The 23546-nt window shown below is 38.3% G+C and overlaps 1 protein-coding gene across 2 annotated transcripts; it reads right to left on the minus strand.

Moving 5' to 3' along the window:
- Positions 1-583: 583 nt before the first annotated feature.
- Positions 584-18954, minus strand: fkbp5 (FKBP prolyl isomerase 5). 2 transcript variants are annotated; one of them, XM_084349802.1, is made up of 11 exons: positions 18604-18954; positions 13426-13558; positions 13086-13230; positions 11337-11479; positions 8770-8884; positions 8524-8680; positions 5532-5622; positions 5036-5119; positions 4761-4946; positions 4411-4650; positions 584-3401 (listed from the first exon to the last, which is right to left on the minus strand). In XM_084349802.1, exons 2-11 carry the CDS (start codon positions 13528-13530, stop codon positions 3300-3302), a joined length of 1368 nt encoding a protein of 455 aa, XP_084205928.1. In that variant the 5' UTR covers positions 13531-13558; positions 18604-18954; the 3' UTR covers positions 584-3299. The 2 variants fall into 2 exon arrangements, with proteins under 2 accessions (XP_084205928.1, XP_084205929.1); XM_084349803.1 differs by lacking the exon at positions 18604-18954 and having other exon boundaries at positions 13086-13271.
- Between the last annotated feature and the right edge of the window lie 4592 nt (positions 18955-23546).

Consider the following 23546-nt stretch of genomic DNA (forward strand, 5'->3'; position numbering starts at 1 on the left):
TCACCAGGCTGCAGAGTTTTGTCTTCTTTGTCTGTATGTCAGGGTTATCATTGGCCCGTGTTTGTGATCAGATAGTCTCATTGGCTACAATAATGCAAATGAAAGGTAAAAAAGAAAAGTATGTGTACCCCCCAAAAAATAACTTAATTACAGTAATTTGAGTAGCTGTAATTAGCTACTTCCACCCCTGATCATAATATCCACCATATGAACTTAGGAGGTAATGATATGTCAATGTTGTGCTCACGGCTTGTTCCTGCTGCAGGTTTAAAATGTATAGCTGCCATGACATTAGATCTGTTAGTAGTGAATTACCTGGCTTAACCTGAGTGTGAACAATATCTATCGGCATAAATGAGATGCTTTGATTCACATTCATGTTCTGCAAAGACAAACAGTCAAATTATTCCTGTATCTGTATGTGTCTCCTTAAAGACAGTGTTGAAATTCCCTTCAGCTGTTTCGGTGTTACATAAGATAGATTCAAACATTTTTTATGACAATACCGCTATGCTAATGTCAAAAGCATACATTAGAGAAATAATTACACTGTAAAGTATTGACCTATAACTTGAAGAATGGCGTCTTTCTTTAAATGCAACTCTTGGATTTATTTAATGCTTGTAAAGTGCAAAAAAATAAAAAATATATATAAAGAAGACATGAACAAAGGTACCTTGCAGAGTTTTTTTTTGTCTGAAAATATTTCTTTCGCATAAATGCCAGTTGAAAACATTGATCACATTTTCCATTACAAGGTGAAAATCTTTTGAATACATGTAAACATTTTTGCATGACGTATCACACGTCAACCATGCCGCAGTTTAATCTGCATTTTATCCTTTTTGTTTATGTCATAATTGTCCAAATTACTCCAGTAATTTGCGGTTATCAATGACAAATGTAGCACTCGAAATATTTTTGTAATTGACAATGGGGGATAAATATTCAGTATATTGTTAAACACAATTTATAACTGCTAGAAAAAGTACTTCATGCTCGTTTCCACTGTACAAAATGTTTGAATGTTAAGAGCCAGCGGTACTTGAAAACATTAAGCAATAAGCTGTTTAAAAACCTTGCTAACATACAACAATATATATTTACACACACTCATACAAACACACTCACACACACGCACACACAAACATACTGTTGATTTTTTTTTCTTTTTTTACACAAAATATTTAAGACAGCTAAGGTTTTCATTCTGAACCAGCCAATGTTTATAAAACATCACAATTATTGTCAAGATTTTAACGCTCCATGAAAAGATAACAGTGTTGGCTTGACAGTCACCAAAGTGCATCATTGTCCACTATCTACTAACATTCACACATTTAAGAATAACAAAAGAAAAATAGATGCAGTGAAATAAAAAGACAACTGTTTCCGGACTGAGGCAAAAAGAACTATACAGGTATAAAATTATGTAGCTGAGCACGTTACCAGAGTTGAAAAATTAATGAAATTTGTGAAAGAGTGAAAAAAAAAAACTGTTCTGACGATTTTAAAGCTTCATTGCAGATTGCCTCTCAACACGAGTCAACACGAGTGCATCAGCTCTGTCGAATACGAAGGCGAGAAAGGGCTGATTTTATGATCAAATGCCTCCTTTTGTGGCAGTCATTTCTGACAGTCATCAGATGTAATGCTGCGTTGAAGATTGTGCCATGTTGCTTAAATGCAGTAAGCTGATTGACAAACGCACAATGAGTGCAACAGAGAAACTTCGAGTCAAACTCAGACACAGAAACATTTCATTTAATATACGTTTTAACTTTTGCTTTTTTAAACTGAAGCTTTTGAAGCTTTGATCCAATAAAATTGGTAGCAGTTTATAAAAATGTTATTACCGTCTGTTATCATACCCACAGACGCCTATCATGAGTTTGATCAACTCACTATACTACCCTGGCTTTAATGAACGAAAGACAAGATTTCAACAAATAAGTAATGACTTATCATGCATGTACTCATGAATAAATTATTTTAGTGCATGGCCGCAAAACAATTCTTCAACTTTGCGTAAAGCAAATGTCTAATCTTGAATTGTATTTCTGGAAATAATCTCTCTACACAACATCTTAGGTGCTGTATCGTTGGAGGATTTTAAACCCTGTGTGGGAGTGTCCTTACAGAGTTGTTAAGGACACGTGTGGGCTCTGAGTTTCAGAGTCGCAAGGGGTCGTCTTCAAGAAACTGAAACAAGTCCAGTTGTCAGCGCTTACAATTACCATGACCTGGACGACTGAGGACCTTCATCAACATCTCTATACCACAGTTTAGGTTCTGGTCTGGACATTTAGAAAAAAATTGGCTTTATAGGTAGTATCACATTAATTCAGCTGTTACTGGCAGCCAAATACAGTGCATAGTGCATTTGCCAGAATGCCAGAACTCATGTTTTGGTCTAATTTAGGGGTAAATGGATTTGCCCCGAGTTTACAAGTAGGAATTCTGACTTTCAGTGTCGTTCCATTCCACTTTTTCTAGGAGGGGTTCCTAGTTGTCTGAAACGCACCAGAATCGTCTATGGTTTGATGTGACCGATGTTTGTTCGCTATGATTGGATGAACAATGTGACTCAATGTGTGAAAAGAAATGTGTGAGGTGATGGGGAGAGGGCCGAGAGCATCATGCGGACAGGAAGGGAGTGGCAGTGGTTGGAGGAGGGAGGGACAGAGAGGCAGAGTGGGACACTTTGAACAGAGAAGTAGAAATAATCATTGTTTTTGTTTCAAATACCACTGCGCTAACGGGGCTTGTTACACTTCTTATTCAAAGTACATATTGCACATTAAAAAAATAGCAAGGTTTCAAGTCTGAATCCCAAACACCTCATGATACATGCATGCAGCTGCCCAAGAAAAGGCTTAATACCAAATACAGGTCAGGGGACAGTTTTTAGAAACACACTGTGGAGGCACATCTCAACTCTACATAGTCGCCTAATGACAAATAACATGGAATTCCTCTGCTTTTGAAGAAATAAATTATATTTTTATCAAAATATAGTGGGGGCTAAAAGTATTCACCAGTCTGAACTCACTGATTCTGCAGTCCACTGGAAGCTGCGTCCTGGCAGTTGCACAGTCCGTGCAACAGGGGAAATGCTGTTTGGCTTGCAAACATCCCTGTTAACACTCTGCTTTATATGCAGGAATGGTAACGTTGGATTTTGGGATAAAGAGGTTTGGATTAGAGGCCTTTAAACGACTTTGTTCCTGCCTCTGCTCCCACGGCTTGGAAAGCAAAGAGAGGCATGTCTTTCTTTTTCTCCCTTTCAAATGTCAGTATTACGATGGACAGTCCTGACTCCTCCGCCGTCGTTTCATGCCCACTTCACCGTTCATGCTGCTCCTCGTGCTCTCGTCCCGCCTCCTCTTCGTCTTCCCAGTCTGTCGAGGAGAGATGGAGCACAAGTGACTACAACAGTCTAAAATAAACTATTTTGTATTAGGCATTAGTCATTAGACTGATGAAAATAATCTCTGCATGTCCCTTTAAATTGAGCATTTTGTGAGAATGCACCTCCTTAGTGAACAACTGACAATTAAAAATACATACACATTTGTATTTTTTGTTAATATGAAGAAAACATTTTTATGTTTTTAGCAAAGAAGAGAATCCACATCAATAGCTGAGAAAATGTACAAATTCCTGAATGAACACTAGAGGGCAGCATAAGACAGAAGAAGAAACAATAACACACAGGAGGATGATTTTCTATTAAAATCTTACCGAAACCTTTAGACAAATAATGAATTACCCATATGAATTATATATATATATATATTTTAATAAAGGGGTCCTGCCATCAGCATTAAAACATTTTACAGGCCACTTGGCTGGTATTGTTGGGATGAATGTCCATCAATTGTATCAATATTTCTCACCATGACACACAAAATGGCCTACCATCACATTATAACAAAGTCTCCCAACCAAGTAAATTAATTTGTAAGGTTGTATGGGAGTCTAATGTCTCCAATGTAATTTACAGAGCTGAAATTCAACAATTGTGAAGTCTAGCCCTTCAACTCTTTGTTGTTTAAATTCTACCTGTACAACAACAAAAAAATACTTTGGTAGGCCATAAAACTGGTGAAAATAATTCCATGGTGTGTGTTTGTTGAGAGCCTAGTGTTAGTACAAATTATACAGTTTTTAGACCTATTTCTTGAAACTTCAAATAATTGTTTATATTGAATTAATTTAGCTGAAAAGAAAAGAAAAGAAAAGAAAAAAAGAAAAGAAAAATATTTTTTTTAAAGTGAAAAGAAAAGAAAAGAAAAGAAAAGAAAAGAAAAGAAAAGAAAAGAAAAGAAAAGAAAAGAAAAAGAAAAACACAAATGAGCCAGGCTGACTGTTTGTCTACATTTAGCCAAGAACAGTGAGTTTACAGACCTTGGCATCCCGTTCTGCAAATTTCTGGAACATGTTGGCATAAGTCTTCTTGTCCTGCTCATGATGTTCCTTAATCTTGCTCTGGCAGATGGAAATCTGAGCACGAGCTGCTCGATTCGAGGGGTTGACTTGAAGCACTTGCTGAAAGTCTGCCATGGCCAGGCTGAACTCGTTGCGAAGGAGACGAGCTTCCCCACGACGATACAAGGCCTTCTCATTGCTCTCATCAAGCTCTATCACCTAATCCACACACACACACACACAATTACACACAGAGTAATTACCAAATAATGTATCCAAAAACATTTGGCGGCAAAGAAACATTGTCGTAAATTTGGACTTCAGCTCACCTTGTTGCAGTTCTCCACTACTTGTGAGTACTCCTTTAACCGCAGGAAACACAGCGCTAAATTGAGGTGAGACGTCAAAATAAAGTCCTGTATCCTCTTCTGCTGCTCGATCCCAGTACCACACTCCATTTCTAGCCAGGAAACGATGCGCTGGTACTGGATGACTGCCTGGTGGTGCCGCCCTGCCTATGACAGGAAGATAATACCATTTTATGACAATATGCAGAATAGGAATGTGAATTTGTGAAGATAAAAGATCAGCATGGGGAAAATACCTTAAAATATTGATTCCCTTTATGCTTAACTCCAGAAGCCAAATCCAGCTTTTGCTTCAAGTCCATTTCCCAGGATTCTTTAGCCTTGTGGAAACATAGTCAGGTCAGAGAAAGTGAGTAAACACTGTTTTTTTACGTTTCTGAAAGTATCTACATAACTGTATCAGGAATAACCTGAACAGGAGCTGAAGGCGAGTTGAATCCTAATTCTTTTAATTGGAGGAGAAATCTGGTCTGGGATGTCGGGTGGTACCATTGTTCGTCCCAGATTAAATGATTATGTGAGGGGTTTAGAGATCAAGTCTTTAACCCCCCTTACATGAGTTTCTAGATGTACTCAAAAATCATATGATAACAATATTAATGTGAAAAAGAGGTGTGTATTTTGAGTTCAGGTGGGGTGAGATTTAAAAGTGTGTTTGAATTTGTTCAAACCCAAACCACGCTCACAACCACGTTATATCTTTGGATTTAAAAAGTAGAAAGCAGGGCTCACCCTTTGAAAGTCTTTGAGGGTAACTTCGTATATGATGTCATTGTCTGGTCCAATTTTGTACTCTGGTTTACCTTCGCTTCCAAAGCCATACCTGTGAAAACAAGGAAAGACATGACAGAGCATGAGCCTGATGATAATGCAGTTCAGAAGAACAATAAACAAACTGTTAAACCTTCATTCTGAAACAACCCACTTCTATGTGACAAACTGCCAAACTGGGTACAATGACAGTATTAACTGTCAACTCAAGCCATTTGACATTTAAACTGCAGCGTGGGAAATACCATCTGTTATAAAATTCAAAACCCGACACTGGTAAAAAGAAATCCCTGGATGTTACACTTGTATTTTCTATTTTATTGCAATATTCCAGAAACTTGCTCAAAATGCAATGATGTAAAGGAAAAACTTATAAACGGCTTGTGAAAATGTTGGTGAGGACTGTGAGGGAAGAAGCACAACATACATTACAACAGTTGGTCTCAATACACCTCCCTTTTACGACCTATTCATTATGAATCCATACCCTGTAGATTTTAATATAAAACAGAGTGTGCATTTTACAAGCTCTTAACCGGATAACGGACTCATATGAGCAGAAATGAAAAGATTCCTCAGAAGAGTAATGTAGCATAATAAATTGTAAGATGGTTCCTTTCTTGTACAAAAAAAGGTGGATTTTTTTGTGAAGAATTGTGTATATACAGTATTATCTTTTTTGTTTGTTTGTTTGTTTGTTTGTTTGTTTGTCTTCACTCTCTTGCTTCACATTTGTTTCTGTGTTAGTTGATTGCTTGCTGGCATGAACTCTCGAATGTTAGTGTGTCATAAATTCCTGGTACTTAACACCAGCACTTTGTATTGCCTTTGCCTGAGGGGATCATGGGGAGGGTTGGTGTGGGCAGGGTTAAGGCAATGATATGATGTGGTATTGAGAGCACAGTGTCTTCTATATATTTTTGTAATTCCTCCTTATTTATGTTGCATTTCTTTTAAAATTAGAGGAATGATAAGTTTTGGTTTGGGCTGTACAGTGTACAGTGTTGTGTGTTTGTGTGTTTTTACTAAGTTTTTTGTCTGTGTTGTTTATGAAAAGAGAAAACTGGGGTTCACAAAAAACACAGGAACAGGAATCTGCCTTTTGTATGATCAAATGAGTGTATGTCAAATACTATTTGCAATAGTTGCAATCATGTACTTTATCAAATGTCAAAAAATTTGAAAAATGCTCATCTAAATTTCACAGGATCTAAAGTATCTTCATTTACCATTACAACAAAAAGTAGCAAATTCTTATATTTAGGAAGCTGGAAAGAAGCTTTTAAAGAAAAATGATAAAAATTCTTAATTGATTATCCAAAAATATTTTTAATAAATCAGCTAACAGCTAGCAACTCTAATAATAATCAGAATGTTCTTTTTGTTTTTTGGATGACTGACAACTCAGTCACGTCCTGAAGATCAAAATAACCCACGTTACGCCTCAATCTCTATGAATCACGATCCTGACAGTTACGACTTTAAAAGTCCTGTCCATAAAAGTTTTTTTTAAACAATATAGTACATTGCTAAACCAATATCAGTACCATATTCACATTATATCAGGCGATTGTAAGCCTTTTGTTAGCAGCAGATTACTGTCAGTGATTGTTTTCCACTGCTGAGAACTCACTCAATTGTTGAGGACTGCAGGACTTGTGACTCCAATCATTAAGTACAAACTGTACACTATAAATAGAAGCAGTAACAATACTGATGCAAGAACAGAGTGTTATGCACATACTGAACATAACCAATATGCAGCAATCTATTATTTTACCCATTTGAAGTTTATTTGTTTATAGTAGTAGTTTTGTTTTTTTACAATTTACTGATTTGTAAACTTTGTATGTTGTTAGTTATTGTTGCTTCTTATACATATTTATATATACACCTATTTTTTCACTTACTTGTATGTATCATGGTTATTAGAGTTAACTAAAACTAAACTATAAAGTCATTCAGAACAAAGGTTAAGTGCTGGCTAAAAGAAAATAAGAGCTGTACACGTATTTAGCTAACTGTACTGTACTTTGTATTGATGTATTGTGGTATGTGTGCTGTGATATGTGTATTTCATTGTATTTCCATAACTATCGTACTATCTACGATTGTTTCATGATACTGACCACTGAAAGCTGTATATTTTTAAATGCAGTCTACGTGTTAAAGCCCACCATGGGCAAAAGCTGAGAATTACCAATAGCTGTAAACTCTGTGTGGTACACATGTTTCATGCTTTGTGTTGAAGCTATGTTATATTGCACAAAATTCAAATAAGTAAACTAAAAACTAAAATAATGTAGAAATATACAGAAAATGTCTGTGGTTTTAGTCTTTGTCAAATATTTCAACACAAGCATGAGGAGGCACTCAGACTGGGATGTGATTTTGAGTGATGTGTAGTTAACAACTGTGTATGTTAACAACTTTTATGAACTTCTTAAATCTCTCATCCCTGACAAATACCCCAAACATATTTACAAACTAACTAAAACTAATAATAAAAACAAAACTGAATGAGCAAACAAACATTGGAAACTTAACAAAACTAAACTGAACTGAAAAACTGTGTGTAACACAGAGCAACTTGAGACTGGAGTCAAATTCCTTGTATTTGTACACATACCTCGGCCATAAAGCTGATTCTGCTGAAATACTGACTGTTTGTAAATTGAGGGATTTTTCTGACTATGGTCTTGGTCTTCAAAAGTCCATATCAGACAAACACTGAAAAAGGCTGTACTGCGAAATAGCAAAATGAATATAATCAGCATCTGGTGCCATGAAATAAAAGGTTCCTGGTGATCTTAATTGTATTTTGGCATAACGGGCGTAATGAAGGACCAAAGCAGACATAATCCCACATAAATACTGGCTCACTGTAATTGCAATGAGAGAGGAAAAGAAGTGACAAGGATCACATTTTGAGCTTGAAGTTTCAGTAACTTACTTTGGCTTTAAGTAAAGTACGCAGCACTCTCCCTTCTGCATCTTGTCCATGGCTCGGTCGACTCCGAAAGGGACGCCTTTATCTTCAGCCTCGCCAACAATGAAGCTGATGTCCCTGCAGTCAAACAATCTGCCACCACAGCTTCCCTCCAGGTGCACTGTGGGACATTAATCATGCCAGAGTTTAACCTCAGATGCGATTGCTTAATAAAGAAATATCCGTGAAGAAAAAAAATGGGGGTTTTACCGTCAACTGTTGCTCCATCGTTGGGATTACTGTAACCGTCCCCTTTGACCTTTATTCTCCTTAAGATGCCGCCGTCGTCCGTGAGCGTCTCTCCTTCGAACTTGAGCAGCTCCATCTGTTTTGTTGAAAACGTTTATTTAGTCATTGCGCCACACAAACAGTGATATACAGCAGAACACAAAATTACAGCTCAGCTTAACTCTGTGTAGGTGTGGGAGGAGAAACGAATACGTAACGAAAAACAAGTAGGAGTGAACACATAAGTCAGGCATATAAAACAAGAAAGAGAAATAATGACTATCAGAGACACAGTGCAGGTAAACTATGGGATCACTTTAAGACAAATACAAACAGCCAGCTAAGATAAATGCATCCCTGTAAGCTACATAAATCACTTTAACATCCATCTCCCACTGAGGTAGCTTCAGACTTGAAAGATTGTCTTATTATGTGTCTGTTTGTTGCAACCCTTTGTTGAAACTTTTTGATGTTTAAGTCGAGTAAAATAGCACAACTCAAGACCTTCTTTTTTTTCATGGCTGCACAATTCAATTAAACGGCAATATTTTTATAATTCCACATTATTTTACACACATTTCCCCCAATATATTTACTACAATTGAAAACTTCAGGATCTCTTCTAATTTAAAATAACAACATTTGAACAACATTTAGCTGCAAAGCACGAGTTTGTAATGACTGAAAGAATGAATTTATAAATTTAGTTTACTTTAAGGCGTTTATAAGCAGCATAAAAAACATTCAATAAACAGGGTATAACACACTGTAACACCGATATGAAGACATTTTTAAGCGTTTAATAAGGTAAAATATATGACAACCTTAAGAATTTCTCCTATGAAGATATATTTGATGTTATAGCTGTGTGTCATTATATTTTCCATCATTATCAATTTAAATAGCAGCCTGAACCTTTGGGTGCCCACAGGACGAGTTGTTAATGCTGACAAATACATCAAACTGACAATAGACAAGTTTTCTGTTTCAGCATATCATTATGAAGTAAATGTTGATTGCACAATGTAGTTGATATAGAACTTTTGATCCATTTCTATTACAGACCAAATGATTTGAATAAGCTCGTGTTTTGTGCTGTGTTGTTATTTGTGACTCTGAAGAAAATGGAAACAATCCAGTTGTCTTTGCCACAGAGGCGCCAACAATAAAACCACTTGGAAACACCAGCGGGGAAAGTTGTCTGTTGCCACTTTAATAAACACCAGTGTTGTAAAAAGTACCAAAAGGTTGTACTTGCATGAAAAAGTAAAGATATCGTATTAAAGTCACCCATACAAATAAAATAAATTGTAAATAGTACTTGAGTAAAAGTCAAAGTCAAAAGTATCTGCTATTAAATCTATTTATGTCAAGTAATTTTCTGACAATGAAAGTACTGAAAAGTAATTTTCTGCATTTATTTACATATATGTATTTACCGTATACTATTGGTCGACCAATTATCAGTCTGGCCGATTCTCAGATGGGATATTCTGCATTTTTGTGACTATTGGAATCAGTTTTTCTTTTTATCTAATTCCTGATAAAACTATTTTAGAATGTAGTGGCAGAAAATAGAAATAATCAAGTAAAATACAAGTGCCTCAAATTTGTACTTAAGGCAACATTATGTAGCTTTTTGACCTTAAAATAACAGCTTCAAAATCATGTTGATGGTACAGTGTCTTGTAACAGGGTTAATGGTGTCTCTGTCACTTGTTTCTGCTCTATGTAACTTCAGCGAGAGGGTCGGATCACAGCGTTATATACATGTTTACTTCAACATACAAGTTTTCAACACAACATTTTTATGATGTAATGAGTTTTGTTTGTAGTCAGCACGTACATTATGTCTGACAAATTGTTACAGACCTGCGATTTGTATTCACGACAGTGGTGTTGCACTCAGAAACTGTGGGGGGCGCCAAATCACACAACAGGCCAATTTCTACATAATGTTTCTTAAGTACAGTACTTGTGTATATGTACTTAGTTACATTCAAATGCTAAACACTAAAATGGGGGAGAGTTGAAGCTAAGTATTACCCAAACAAAAATAAACGATCTGAATGTATCAGCACAAACTGAGCCATCACACGAGAAAATAACTATGAACGCCTGATGATATGATGCTTGGTGGCATCTGACACAGTTACTTTTTTGTTAGCTGCGATGCAGGGGGAACACAGACAAAAAGCAATTGATGGGTGGTCAATGATATTTTTTATGACTTTTAAGTGTCCACAGGGGGTGACTTGTGAAGCAGATCATTTGGCTAAATGTCTTTTGATTCTTCCCAGACCTGACTTATAATTATCATTGATTATAGAGGACAGAGAAAGCCTGAACTGTGTCCCCACTGAGCTCAGAACAGACATCTGAACTGCTCTGAGTGTTACTGAGAGGGATTAAAATAGACAAACCAGTTAATTTTATGAGCATGGAGCGCCGTCTGCAGAGGCTGACACATGCTCCTGAATTATCAGGGTCCCTCGGTGTGATGCAGTTAATGCAAAGCACAAAAGGCAGCACTGACACGGCACACCTACCTCAAACACTACTGAAGTATTGGGAGGTATTTTGTCGGGATTACCAGCAGGTCCATAAGCGTACTCTGGTTTACAGAGTAATGTGCACACCTCGCCTCTCTGCATGGACAACACACCAATATCCCAAGCCTTGAGGACTTGTCCTGTGAGAGGGGAATGAGAAGAGATGCTGCTGGTTTGTAAAACAGCCTCAAAGATCATGCAATCATTTAAAGTTAAATTTGACACCTTTCTGTTTTTGTCTTCTCCAGAGTTAGAGGAGAAGACAGTGACAGAGAGAAAGAGCTAGTCTGGCTCCATCCAAAGATTGAAGAAAACAGCCAACCAGCACCTCCAAAGCTCATTTATCAACACTTTACATCTATTTATTTAAAGCAAAGATGCAAGAATGACTAGCTGTGGTTTCACAAGGGCGATAGCTTATATACCAGAGGTTTTGAGCAACAAGCAGATACTCCAGAAGTTATTGCACCCAGCCAAGAAATGGTCGGGCACATAACTACATAATCGCCCTGTAAAACCACAACTTGTTGTTTTTACACTTTGTTTTATATATGAAGATATAATGTGTTAATTAGGGAGCTTTATAGGAGCGAGTAAATGGGTTTTGTTGTCGTTGGACACAGCCAAGCTAGCTTTTTTTTCCCGTATTCCCAGCTGAACTAACCGTCGCCTGACTGTAACTTCATATCTAACTGACATGAAAGAGGATGGCTCATCTAACTCTCAGTAAATAAACAATTAAGCATAATTCTGTTGCTTTAAATGCACAGTATGTACCAACTATTGTCTCGCAATCAAAACAAAGACCATGGATCATGGGAGTTGCTGTCTTTGTTGTTAAACTGATCTGGCAGATGATAACTTATTAAAGTTTTATTCACATTATGTTGTACACCCGCTAAAAATAGGCGACGGACTTCTTTCCCATTGATAGTAGACGAGTTTGCCTGTTTTTTATTTCTGGTGTGTCACATTTGACATCACGAATGTGCCAGAAAACAGGCATCAGTAGAAAGAAGCATGAAGGCCGTTACTTTTTTATATCTTTTAATTCAGGCTCTCTTTCGAACTCAGTGCCGATATAGATTCACGGCTGTGATGGAAACACAACACCCGGCTGTTTTTTGTGACTGGCCTCGATGCTCTGGCCCGTGCTGAAGTTAGGATCACTGACTTGATAATACTTTTCCATCCATCACTGTCAAGCTGCACTTCAACATTTTTCAGTCAGTGCTTGGTTTGAAAGAGAAACTGAAATTAAAGATATGAAAAAAGTAACCAGCGGTCCTAGCTGAGTCAGCTGCCTGATCGGGACTGGACATGTGCAACAATAAACAGAGATGACAAAAGAAGTGTGATGTGTCATTCCTTAGCAACGGCCATTCTCAGCTCCTGAGAAAACAATGTGTCTGATTCAGAGTGCTATCTATTAAGACTTTTTAAAACATGTTTTAACATGTTCTGGATATAGTCTGATGAGGTATATTCTGTAGTATACTTTTTAGTGTTTCCTGGTTTTCTTACACATTTGTGACACACAAAGAAAAAAAACAGAAAGGCAAACTTGTCAGCTTTAGTATTGTATTAACTAAAGCTGGAGCCGATAACGGAGCCTGTGACCACTGCAGAGTCATTTGACCCGGGAATGAATGCTGATTGTATAATTTTGCCACTGAAGACAATAACACAGATGTTAGTCGGTGTCAGGCACCATCAGGTTTCAACAGTAATACATAAGTCACCTACCCTTGCCCACATTGAAGCAAAAAGGTTCTTTGCGATCTCGACTGCAGTCAAACTTCTTCCCGTTTAGCAACTTCCCCGTGTAGTGGACAGTCACTCTGTCCCCTATCATTGGCCGGTCTCCATCTTGGCCCTGATGCTTCACAACCTGCAGATGGTAAAGACAAGTTTCCAGTTCAACTGAGAAACCTTTTTAACAGAGAATATAGAAAAGACAGAAGGTGTGAGATCCAGAGAGAACAGACAAATATCGAGACTGTGCCGTATGGTGGAGCAATGAGTCCTCAACGTGCCTGAACGCCTACAATGCAATGTTCAAATTTAAAGCATTGATGATGAATACCTTGATAACTCCGTGGTCTTTGTCAGGTGTTACATCAATGCCCTTTGCAGCAAACACGGCTGTGGCTGAATGGCCATCCATTGGCAGATCCTGATCAGTGGTCATTTCTGCGTGTGGGCATTACACAGTAACACTGTAGAAACGAGGAACACACAAGCCTACGTGTTAGCAATCTGAGCACCATAAATAACATGTCCTTGTGTCTCATCTTTTCACTTTGGGACAAACTTGCAGCAAGGAAAATGGCACCGGAAAATAAATCCAATTTGCGGAGCCGGACTGGAAAATTCTGATCTCTGACAAAAATATCAATACACGATCTCCATAATCCACCCAGTAAAACTTGACTTTTTTCCTCCACATTATATAACTTGCAGCTATTTAAGGACACACGTTCCAATTCCATGTACTGTACTGGAGACATCTTTATAGTTTTACTGCAAAAGCCACATTAACATCGATCCCAGCTGTGTGAGGAACATTACTTTGCACTACAGTTGAGATATCACTCAACTGTACGGCACCTTGTCTGATTCCCCACAGTAATAACACGACTATAAATATGTGAAAGGCAGCACCGCGTTGCCTACTTCGGTCATTTTATTTTGAAACACACGCTGTACTCACCAAAGTACAGTACGTTCCCTGCTATTAGTTTATGGCCCTTTGTGCTCTTTGTCAATCTATAAATAACAGTGACACATCTTACGGACACCAGAATTAAATCTGCAGCACCACATAACCTCATTCAGGGTTTTTCACTGTTGATTTTGTAATGAGTGCTTCAGTCTTCTTCCTCATATGCACATGAAAAGTGTGGGCTCGACTGTGCTCGCAGACTCTGTGCTGGTAAAGCTGCGCCATCACAAATACAGTCATGTAATCTCTGTCAGTGTTTGTGATGAGGCAGGTAGAAATCTTGAGTTGGATAGGTGACACACTGATATAATATTTTATCAGAATTTGAGGCTACATATCGTCTGGTTTTGACAGGTGATGTTGTGATATAAATGCTGTCCCTTTTAGGTCTTTCAGTCTGCATTACCATTAAAATATATTTTTTTGAACAGTATTTGACCACTACCTGCACAGCCATCATATCCACATATTTTGATACCACCAGTTCTCACCCCATATACAGCATAATGATATCAATATCACTGTATTCTGTCACAAAAGTGTTTTCTTGCACTTTTTTTTAGCAACAAATTAGCTTTCTCACATAAATATAATACAACTAATCAGAAGAAAATATTTTCTTTTTTCTGGTCCTTCAAAACAACAAAATAATATAACAACCTTAAAGGATAAGTTCACCCAAAAATGAAAATTCAGTCACCTACTCACCCCTGTGTCGAGGGAAAGTCAGGTGAAGTTTTGTAGCCCACAAAAGAGACATTCACAGCAAAACAGTGTTGCAGCATTCTCCTAAACAACTAAAGTAGATGGGGACTGCAAATAATCCTAACAATGGCTCCATACAGCTCGTCTGGCATATTCCAGTTCTCCAGAAGCCCTGAGATCTCAAATTGATTTGAAAAGATGTTATTTACACCCTCAACATGCAGTCGAGCTCGTGCACCCACTTCAGATGGGGTGCACGCTCACACTTTTAGCTTAGCAGCTACAGTGAAGATTTCAACTTTAAAAGGGGCGTAAATGACATCTTTTTAACTCAATTTTCCGATCCAGGGGCCATTTTATGGCGCTCTTTTCGAGTGCTTTTTATGCTTTAAAACAAGTCCCCATCTACTTCAGTTGTTTAGGAGAATGATGCAACACTGTTTTGCTGTGAAGTTCCAGAAATGTTTTGTGGACTACGTAACTTCACCTGACTTTCCATTGACCCAAGGGTGAGTAGAAAATGACTGTATTTTCATTTTTTGGGGCAAACTTATCCTTTTAAACACTGCTGTATTTAGATAGATAGATAGATAGATAGATAGATAGATAGATAGATAGATAGATAGAAAAAAACTGCAGCTTTGCCAGAGCAATAAAACTGTAACGACCTGTTGGTGTTACAGCTACTAAGTGTTGCCTCTCTCATCACAGCAGCGATTGTCGTTGTCAGCAAGCATTTTCACTACCTCAATGAATACACACGGCCGCATTTTTTCAGTCTGCCCCAGCAGAATAGTCTTGACATTGTTTGAAGACAATGAAAAAGTTAGTTAGCTATGTCAAGCATGTTGGCAAACACTATCTGGCGCTTATCATCACATGCGGCAGCTGAGACGTTAACACTTGCTGGAATAGCATCAGCTCACAGCTGTTCTGGGACTTTGGGATGTTAGTAATGTCAGGACTTTCTGGCCAGGGGTGTGAGGGTTTTGTCCACAAACCAAACATATTCAGTTTACGTTCAAAGAGGAGTAAAGAAACCAGAACATATTCACAGTTAAGAAGCTATAGAAATTACAGAAACCAATGTATCGATTATCAAAATAGTTGGGAGATTAATTTGATAGTTGATAACTAATCGATGAATTGTTGCAGCTCTATATCTACGATGACAAAATAGATCAAATAGACATTTATCGCAAGACTTACAACACTGTTGAATACTCCCGTTAAAACATTTCATTTTATTATATTATGAAGCACAAAGTTTCAAGCCCAAATTGTCTCTCGATCAGAAGAATAAAGGCAATTTGAGATAGAAGATGTTGTACTTCTTCTAAATGTTGTGAGGTGTTAGGAAACAGAAATCATTGCACAAATTTGGAATTTCTGCACCTAGACAAAATGAGGTGTACGTGTGCAAACTAACAACAAGGTACTTGCCATTTCAAAATAATATATCACAAGGACAAATGATGTCAGTTGTTTCTTAAACTGTGAGCTGTATGCTGGTTTATATTAAGGCTTGTGTTGTGGTTTCTTGTTGTCTGTGTTACTATATAAATAACGATTAGAGGAAATGTCGCAGTCAAAACTCTCGCCTGAAAGTATTTATCACATCACACCTTATTGCAACTGTCACCCATCATCTGAGCTCCCCCGTCATGTAACATTAGGACGAGTTAGGGCAATAAATTAGATGTAACTCATCAGTCTGCTAAGGTCAAGTTCAGATTGACTGCAAAGCCTCAAGACACTATTATGAGTGATAGGTTTTGCAGTTTGCTGATCAGACGGGACTCTTGCGGCCACTTGATATTTCCACAGCTTCACGGCTACAAACTCTGGGTTTTCCCTGCATCAGCTCTCTAGATTTTTCCACCAGTTGTCCTGTTCTTCAGTTGCTGTTGATGAGCATGTGCAAATATTTAGATATCCTGCTATGGTGACTAAGTTCTTAGAGATCCTGTACAAAAATGAAGCAACAGAGCTCGGCCCTGGAGAGGACTTGGCAGTAAGCTCACTGGATTGGGTATTGATCAAGATCCCAATTCTGATTTTCTGTGTGTGAGAAAGATCTTAGGACCAGTTAGAGCACCAGCTGTGTGCCTCAACCCACAGGGTGAAAAACCATAAAGACGTGTCTCGCTGATATCCGCACCATTTATTCTGCTTCTTCAGTTTGGTGTCGCTCTCAAGTGTTCGTTTGTTGAACACAAAATGTCTGTTTTTCAAGGAGCAGCACCTGTGTCTTTTAACATTTCATGGATATCATTTTAGATGTAACTTGTTGTACGCGCGTGAGTGTGTGCATGCGTGTGTGTGCGTGCATTTGTGTGTGTGTGTGTGTCTGAACACAATGTTCCTTCTATTCACAGTTCCCCGCTGGCAAAGCCTGATGGTGTTCACCAATCTGATACCCCCTCACGTACAAGCCAGCTTCATTTTTTTAATAAAAATGAGCAGATTCAATTATTCAAATTGAGCGTACCTTGAATCTGAAATTTGAACAAACGAGATTTAAATTTCCAATTAATGGTGACCGTGTTGTGATCATCAGCACATTCACATAATCAAAAGTTATTCATTCCCTCAATTTTGTCATTTCACTTTGTCCTTTTCTCGTATGAAAAATGTTGTTTTTTGATGAAAACTCTGAGCAGGGAACTACAGATAGTTGGGACACTGATAAAATGGCATGTGAGCTACATGTACATAAACTCAGATACCCTGCGGAGGAATGCAGGAGCAGAACACAATGAGGCAAAGACCACATCCACAGACGTACACGGTGTATCTGTACATTCTGTCTCACATCCGTACTCTGCTGCTGCTGCTGCTGCGGCTGCTGCTGCTTCATATATGAACATGAGAGCACTCAGTGTGCATGACCGACCCATAGGGTGACATCCTGAAGCAGGGCTTTGTCTGATATGCCCCTTTTTTTTATATACCTCACACATACATGACAAAGAGTTGAAAATTAAGCTTGTGCTCACTTTGCTGCTTGAGTGGCACAGATTCGTTGTACTTTAAATGTAAAACCAACAGTGTAAACCTTTGAATTTGACTGTTTTTTTTAAGGCAGTGCCACCCTTCAGTTTCATGTGTGTGTTTCTTTAGACACAAAGTTATGTATCTTCACTGAACGTCTCCCAGAGGCGTTCTCATTCATCTCTGGGACTCTGTCTCAACCCGTGTCCATGTCAGCAAGCCAGCTCATCTCAATCTAAATACATGTGCGATGACACCAGCATACTTTAAGTCACTCAGAGGCTTCCATTATGACCTGTAGTGGTCTTAAATGAGTAAAAAATCATCTGTGACTGAACTCGAGTCATTGCTGCTCTGTCTCAGAGACAGGGTGGGACAACCTGTGCTTTATGAAAGATACACCTAAGCCTTGAGGGACACTAGGATGTAAACTGTTGTCCTCACTTACCTCCACGAGGAACCACAGCCAACAACCACACACTCTCACACACACACACTCTCGCCAGTAAACACACACAGAGTCTTATCAGCCCTTATTTTTCCAGAGCACACTGTTACAGCTGTAACCCCAAATGCCCCATACATACACGTGCGGCAAATTCATCCATCCTGGAACATCTAATAATGATCATCTACTGACTCAGAAACGCGTGATTTCCTATTTTTTTAAAAAGGGTACATCTTAATATAACACAATGCATATGTCTCCTTATTTATGTTGTTTTTAAGCTGATCATAAAACACTAGACAAGCCGGCACATTACGTCTTCGCGAACTCTTCTGAATGAAGTCTCTCGGCTGCAGGAGAATAAACAGATAATAAATTTAAAAAATACTCACATTTCCTTGCGCTCCTTTTTTTTTCACCCCTTCCCAGATGAAGAAGAAGAAGAAGAAGAAGAGGGGGAAGAAGAAGAAGAAGAAGAAGAAGAAGAGGAGACGGCCGGTGAGTGTTGCAGATCGTGAGCCGCGTCTATTCCTCCTAACTCGAGCCCGCCCCTCTCATCTCATGTCCAGGGTACTAAATGTTCTGCCCATGCGGTTACTACGTAGCGCTGTTATTCTGTTTCTGTTTGTCCCCCCTTTATCCCTCTCAACCCCCTCTGGCGATGAACGTGCCGGTGAAGTAACCACATGGATCCCAGGACTTCAGAAAATGACAGTGGCGTGGAGAGGGAGAGAGAGACACTCAGAGAGAGAGAGAGAGAGAGAGAGAGAGGGAGGGAGGGAGAGGTAGTTGTGGGAGGGCGTTTAGTGTAAAATTAAGGGGCAGGTCTTGGAAAGAAGCCACAAAGTAACACAATGTTCCGGCTGTACTGTAGCTGTACCGCTGCCGCTGCTGATGAGAACACTGTGTTCCAATAGACACCCTGACCTGTAACCCGTTCCGTGCCGAGCCAGGCCGGGAACAGCCTGTACCGCAGCAGGCTGTTCTCTCCGCTCAGCTGACAACACATATCATCAACACTGCTGTGTAATAGCCTGACACACACACACACACACACACGCACGCACACACACGCAGACAGACAAGACGAGGATGTGTAACACCGACACAAAAGCACATCACGCTGCCCGATAAGACGCGCGCTGAGACGGATTACTGTTTGTGTAAAACAGCCGCTTCTTCCGACATTTTTTACGCGATAAGTACAATCGGTGTCACGTTTCTGTAACTTATACGAAGGTAGGGACTTCGACTAATGCGCATAAATGTCTGCTTTTAATACTTATTTTTTATTTTTTATTATTTTATTTTATTTTGCTGCCTTGCTGTTATTTCTATCTCTTGCTGGGTGGAGAGCGTTGTGTCTGCCAAACAACAAGTGTTTACATTACTGGGGTGTTTTTCAGTGGTGAAAGACAAGTAACCACATCTGTTGTGTAAAAGTACCAGCACTAACACAAGAATACATTTTTGTAATGTATAGTTTTGTATCAAATTATGAAAGTGTAAAAATGTATAATAATAATAATAATAACAAAATAAAAGTAGTCACCAAGAAGTTCCTGATTCATGTGATGTGGTGTTTAATGAGCTATTTCTTTCCCCTTTTTTTGAGATATGTTGCAATACGTTTTATGGGTTCTTGTTTTGCAAGTTAAATTTTAACTTGCAAAAGATAAATAGTACAGCTGTTTAACAGTAAGAAGGCTTAAATGTCTAAACTGTAGCTGGTTTTCTTACAACCTAAAACTGTCACTGCAGTCTCATTCGCTTTCCCTAAATACTGCACCCATAGACTGTAGGGTCTGTTTTCCTGGACCTTCTTTGTCTCAAAGTTGTGGGTTTCTACACAGTCTGTCCGAAGGCAGACGGTGTGATCAGGGGACAGAGGGACAGATATGTGTATTGTGATTTTACTGCAGTGTTGGGACTCCAACATCATGATCACATCTGCTAGAAGTGGGGTTGAATAGTAGACATAAATGGTGCAGGGTGACTGACATGAAAACAAAATATTCAGTGAATGTGTGCGCTCAGCCATCACAGTAAAGATTTAGTTATTAATTTTCTTTAGACAAAAACAGCTTCTCAACACCAACTCCAATGATCTGAATTGATCTGAAAACCAAGGTGATGTGCTGTGTGGTAAAAGTAGGGTTTTGTTTTGTAAAAAGCGGCAAGTATTAGAGCACCTTAAATTTGTTGGCTACTTAAATTACTTAAAAAGATATTATTAGTAGTATTTAGAGAAAACCTAAAAGATGCCACCCACCCAAGCCACAGTCTGTTCACCCTGCTGCCATCTGGCAAAAGATACAGAAGTATCCGCGGCCGTACAACCACGGAGCAGCTTCATTCCCCGGGCCGTGAGACTCCTGAACTCATCCTCAACACTCCATCGTCTAAAATAGATGTAGCAGGACTCAAGGACACGAACATTATCTTGTTTTTTTAAACCCTTGTTTAAACAAATGCTAATAAATTTACCTTGTACCTTGTATTCTCTGTAACATTAGCTGTTAGCTAATATTATACAACATGTTATCAAAGCTAAAGTAATTTAAAGGTGCGATTTGTAAAAAGTGGCCACCTGTGGAAGTCGTACTCCAAACAAACAGGGGGCAGCATATCACCAGAGTAACCTCTAACTGCTGCTAAGTGTAGCGCCCTTAGCTAGTTAGTTCAGTTAGCAATGTCGATAGCATCCTTATAATAGACACCGTTGGCTATATACTGTTCATTGAGGCGGGGGGCGGGGTGCGTAGACGACATCAGGAGAAAGGGAGGAATAACCTCCTGGGCCATAATACTTCTACTTTAAAGTCATTCTTTAAGTGCATTAGTAATTACCTCTTGATGAGGTAATGCATTATATTTTATGAGCAGTTATTCAGCATTTCGCATCTCAATCTGCAAAGAGAATAGTGCCACCACTGAAAGTTAAACTCCTCACTGATGATAAGGTTAAGTAATAAAACCTGATCCTGGTGTTGCTGTGTGTAATCATGTCTTGCAATGCTGGTAAGTAGTGTAATATATCGTATTTTATGAGCTCTTGATATGCAGGTCAAAACTTACTCTGTAAGTAGTACAGCTGTTTGCAGTGAAGCATACAATAATTTCCTCTGACCTGACTTGTTGCTATAGCCTAATTAGGTTTCCTGTGTGACCCATAAAACAAGTATTTAATAAAAAGTATGGGGCCTTGCAGCAAAATACATATCCAAAGTTATAATCCTCACTTTGAAGGATAGTAGGTATCGTTGATGGCAGTGTGTCAAATCACAACTTTGTAAACCTGGTTCAGGTGTTGCAGTTCCTTCATGTAATGCATCATATTTTATAATCTGCAAGGAAAGAAGAAATCCAAATGTGTAGCATACAATAATCTGAAACGAAATAGAAAATATTCAAAAACCATCATTAAAAACAGCACTTGACTCTCACTTGAGACCAGTCATGTACGTTTGTCTTTAACATGTATTCTATGAAAGTTTCCTAAAGAACAACTCCTGCTTTATTGTCTTTACTGTACATTAATTATATAATGGAAGCTTTATTATTCTGTGAAATCTAAATAGAAAAATATTGGACTTTTGCCAGGTTTAGACCACCCATTATCTATTATGCTCTGAGGGTTGTTCTCCTTCATTGGCATTCCCTCGCATCTGCTTAAAAATAATCTACTTATTCTCTACTTATCAGTTAACGACACTGGCCAGTCGCCAGTACATGCCAGTGTAGTTAACACACGAGTTAAGAATTCAAAAAGAGTAACAAGAGTAAGTGAGTTGAACAGAGTAGTTCGGAAAAACTTGCGCAGGATTTGACAAAAGCCTTGGGTTTCAGTTGTTTTCAACCACATTCTGTGAAAAATTGGTATTTCTAATTGCTCGCAGACCAACAATGTGCTTGGTTGTGATCCATCAGCCTGCAGTGATCCATGTATGTCACCATAAGTTATTTGCACAAAAATTCACAAAAGGCAGTGTATGTAGGCATTCACAACCCTCTCCAACCTCACGCTCACAGTACACGACACTCGATGAATTACATTGGCACATATCTCTTGGACTCTATCTTGTATAATCTTTAAATTAATGCTGTGAACTTCACGTTCCCTGGTCAGTCATTTGCACATTCCTAAAACTACAGCTCTTCCTTTCAAAGGTGCACTATGTCAATTTGGGGAAGAATTTTTTATCAGTAGAGAAAGATCTTCATCGACTGAATAAACAAAGTGACCTTAAAGGACAACACAATCTCATACTGTTTTACTTTGTTTATATGTGGCGGACCCTGCCACCTTTCTAGCTTCAAACAGTGTTCTGGGTACTTTATTTCCTCTGAGAACAGCTTGTTTATTCAGTTATGGAAAAAATAAATATTTCTGAGTTTGTATTATTACCTCATCAATACTGTAAATATTAAAATTCTGAGTTTGAGTTTCTTCTAGTTGTTTTATTGTTTTGATGACATATTTTTTCATACCGTATGTTATCGTCAATTTTATGTTTTCTTTTATTGTTATGCACCAACAGGCAACCTACACTGGCAGACTTTTAGTGTATTGTTGCAGTAACTCACTGTAACAGCACCTTTACAGTAGCTTACCCGTTCATGCGGTTCTCAGTTTGACACCCTTACTGTAGTTTCATTTTACAGTACAAGACATGAACTGCAACCATTCTTTACAGTATAATAAACTTACTGCAGCTAAGTTTTACGGTGTAATAACTGTAGAGTTATTTTAATGTAACGAATGAAAGGATTTCCATTTCTATATTTGCACTGCTGGGAAACATGTCACACCCGACAGTCTTAAGAAGCGGTGCCATGTGAGTGGATTAATGATTTTAGTGACACATTTCATTTACTGTTAGAAGTCCCTTCTTTTACCACATGCACTACAGATTTTACTGTGTGAACTGCAATGCACATTACAGTAGTGAACTGAAAAAAAAGAAAATAATGCATTTTATTTGGCATTTTGCAGAAAGTAACTGTAGAAAGAATGGCAAAGTCTAACTTGATTAAAAGACATTTAACTGTCTCCTGTGCACCAAAAGCAAATGAAAGCTTGTTTTTGACATCATGCATATATAATACAAAGTATCAGGTGAATTTATCTGCTTTTGTGTTTAAATTATTGTGTTAATGGTTGCACACAGAGTTAATAAACAGGAGAGGGGGGTGTGCAAGAACAGTTCCCATAAGAGTCGTAAAAGATTTTTATGGCTTTTCTGCTTTTGTGGTCTGTGGATGCGGATACATTATTATGTCCATACAGGATGTTTACAATATGTTTCATGGCTGCTGCCTGTGTTTATGTTTA

Source organism: Pagrus pagrus (assembly GCF_965226575.1).
Source record: "Pagrus pagrus genome assembly, chromosome: 3".
NCBI lineage: Eukaryota > Metazoa > Chordata > Actinopteri > Spariformes > Sparidae > Pagrus > Pagrus pagrus.

Bases quoted from the DNA above. Each gene is read 5' to 3' on its own strand.
- fkbp5 (XM_084349802.1), bottom strand. From the start codon at position 13,530: ATGACCACTGATCAGGATCTGCCAATGGATGGCCATTCAGCCACAGCC. The intron at 11,480-13,085 runs GTAGGTGACTTA...CCCCTCTCACAG, and splicing joins TTGCTTCAATGTGGGCAAGG to GACAAGTCCTCAAGGCTTGG. The intron at 5,120-5,531 runs GTGAGCCCTGCT...TGTTTCCACAAG, and splicing joins CCCTCAAAGACTTTCAAAGG to GCTAAAGAATCCTGGGAAAT.